Source organism: Cariama cristata, unplaced genomic scaffold, assembly GCF_000690535.1.
Source record: "Cariama cristata isolate BGI_N322 unplaced genomic scaffold, ASM69053v1 scaffold33416, whole genome shotgun sequence".
NCBI lineage: Eukaryota > Metazoa > Chordata > Aves > Cariamiformes > Cariamidae > Cariama > Cariama cristata.
In genome coordinates, this window is record NW_009624362.1 from 1,806 (window position 1) to 4,075 (window position 2,270).

Sequence of the window (2,270 nt, forward strand, 5' to 3'; positions counted from 1 at the left end):
CACCTGCCTCAGTACATGAAGGAGGTCCCACAGATGCCTCTGCTCGGCAAGGACATGGGTCCCAAGAAAGAGAAAGGTAGGTTCGGAGCGTCCCTCGCCACCCCTGCATGGCCCCGCCTGGTGCCCCACAGCACCGTTTGCTTGTGGGGAACTGGGGGACTGAATATGGGGAGCAGGTTGCTGCAGGCTGGGCACAGCCCCCAGGTGCCCCGAGTTGGTACCTGGCCATGGGTGGACAAAACGGGCTCAGATGAGCTGTGGGGCAGCTCGAGGTCACCAAAGCAAGGCCACAGTCATCCTCCAAGCTGCAGCACAGCCTCTGAGCAGCCCTAGGTTTGTTTGGGTGCTTCTTCGAGGCTAGGAGAAACCTCGTAATCCCACCCGCCTGCAGAAAACCCTCTGATGGGGTCTCAAATGATGGCCCAGGCAGACAGGTTGAGGTCCTGCCTGGAGGTGCTCGCACTCTCACTGCAGCGACCAGACATGAAATAAGAGCTAAGAGCCCCAAGAGTTGAATTGATGGGAATATCACGGTCTTGTCTGGATTTGTCCAGACTCTGTGATTTAGAGGTTTGCAGATAAAAACATACAATTGCTTTTCTGACTCTGCAGTCCTCTTTCTGTAGGTTATTTATGGGCATAACGAAGGCATTGAAGGTACAGGGCGTTACCGCACGAGTCCGCATGTACAAGCACTTTCAGTATTCAGTAAAGAAAGTTTGGACAATATTAGGATATTTAAGAAAACAACAAAAAATGTCCAAAATACAAAGGGCAACCAGGAACATCCAGTGTCATAAAATCCTTGTGGGGACAGTGAGCATCTATGCGACTTCAGACAAGCTGGTTAACTCTTTCTGTTATTGAGGGTTCAGCGTAACCACAGCCTCCTCTGGCCTCAGAGGGAAATGGAAGATTTCAGGGCCTATTTTTGGAGTGTCTGAACAAGCACGACTGGCTATAGTAAAACCAACCCATCTTGTGAGCAAAGGAGGTTTTCTACGTGCATAAAACACAACATGTGCAGAGAGGGACGGTTTCTGCCTCCCAAAGAACTATTAGTTCTCTTGCCCTGAAACCTCATCTCTCCTCTTGCCCCAAACCTCTCACTTCTTTATCCATCTTAGAGCTGGAAAGAGGCACACTTTCCACTTAACATAAAAAGCCTGCAGCTTGAAAAGCGACCACCCCCAGCACAACCACTCCCACGCAGCAACTCCCTAACCCGCAATGCTAAGCGGTCACATATGCAAAAAAGTGGGGTTAGACAAAAAAAACATTTTGTGAAGTGTTTAGAAGAGCTCTAGACATGCCTATGCCAAAAACCTGTGGGAACTTAGCAAGGCTGGGTAAGGCTGTAGGTTTCCAGCAATATCTTAATGGGAACCAAAGCCTTGGTGAAAATGCAGTCATACCTATGTACAAACTTCTTACTTTTTTAATTGATCTTTCTAGTGTAAGCCCTTCCAGCAAAAGCACTTTTATATCAGAACTCCTCCTACAGCACAAGAGCACCAAGCAGCTTCTGGGTCCTGCAAAAGCTCTTGAAAGTAGATTAGTCTACAGCAATACAGGACAAAAAGCAGATTTCACTGCTTAAAATTGTATAGGTGGACACACTAGTAAAGTGCAAATGGCTTTTGCAAAGCAAAAAATAAGCAAATATGATGTAAAATAATTATTTTATGGAAACAGAAACATGCATGCAAGTTTGGGAGATGCTAAACGGTAGGAACATCCTCTTTGTTCCAAAAACCAACCTGTACCTAGCTGGCCAGCTCTGCCTCCGTGCCTACCACAAAACCAAGAGGCATCATAACAAGCACATTCAATTCCAAACTGCCTCTGAGTTTCTTGAAGGATGCGACTGCAGTCACCTTTTGTCTCTCCCCCTTCCTTTTTCTTTTTTTCTTTTTTTTTTTTTTTCCCGACACAGAAATGCCCATACGCAGCCTAAGGGGTGAGCAAGGTCCCCCTGGTGAGCCTGGACCAAGAGGGCCACCCGGGCCACCAGGATTACCAGGTCATGGTGTGCCAGGAGCCAAAGGAAAACCAGGCCCACAAGGATATCCAGGAATCGGGAAGCCAGGTTTGCCAGGGATGCCAGGAAAACCAGGGGTCATGGGGCCCCCAGGGCCAAGAGGGGAGATGGGGCCTAAGGGGGAGATCGGGCCCATGGGGATACCTGGACCACAAGGACCACCAGGACCTCATGGGCTTCCCGGCATAGGGAAAGCAGGTGCTCCAGGGCTGCAGGGACAGCCAGGGCC

At 49.2% G+C, this 2,270-nt stretch overlaps 1 protein-coding gene across 1 annotated transcript in view; it reads left to right on the forward strand.

The window, feature by feature from the left end:
• Positions 1-2,239, forward strand: part of LOC104163979 (collagen alpha-1(VIII) chain-like) — a gene marked incomplete at both ends in the record, with an annotated part of 2,503 nt that extends 264 nt beyond the window's left edge. Inside the window, 2 exons of the mRNA XM_009703152.1 lie at positions 13-76; positions 1,937-2,239. Coding sequence (XP_009701454.1) covers positions 13-76; positions 1,937-2,239 — 367 coding nt within the window. The remainder of the gene's footprint in view (positions 1-12; positions 77-1,936) is intronic.
• Positions 2,240-2,270: the final 31 nt, after the last annotated feature.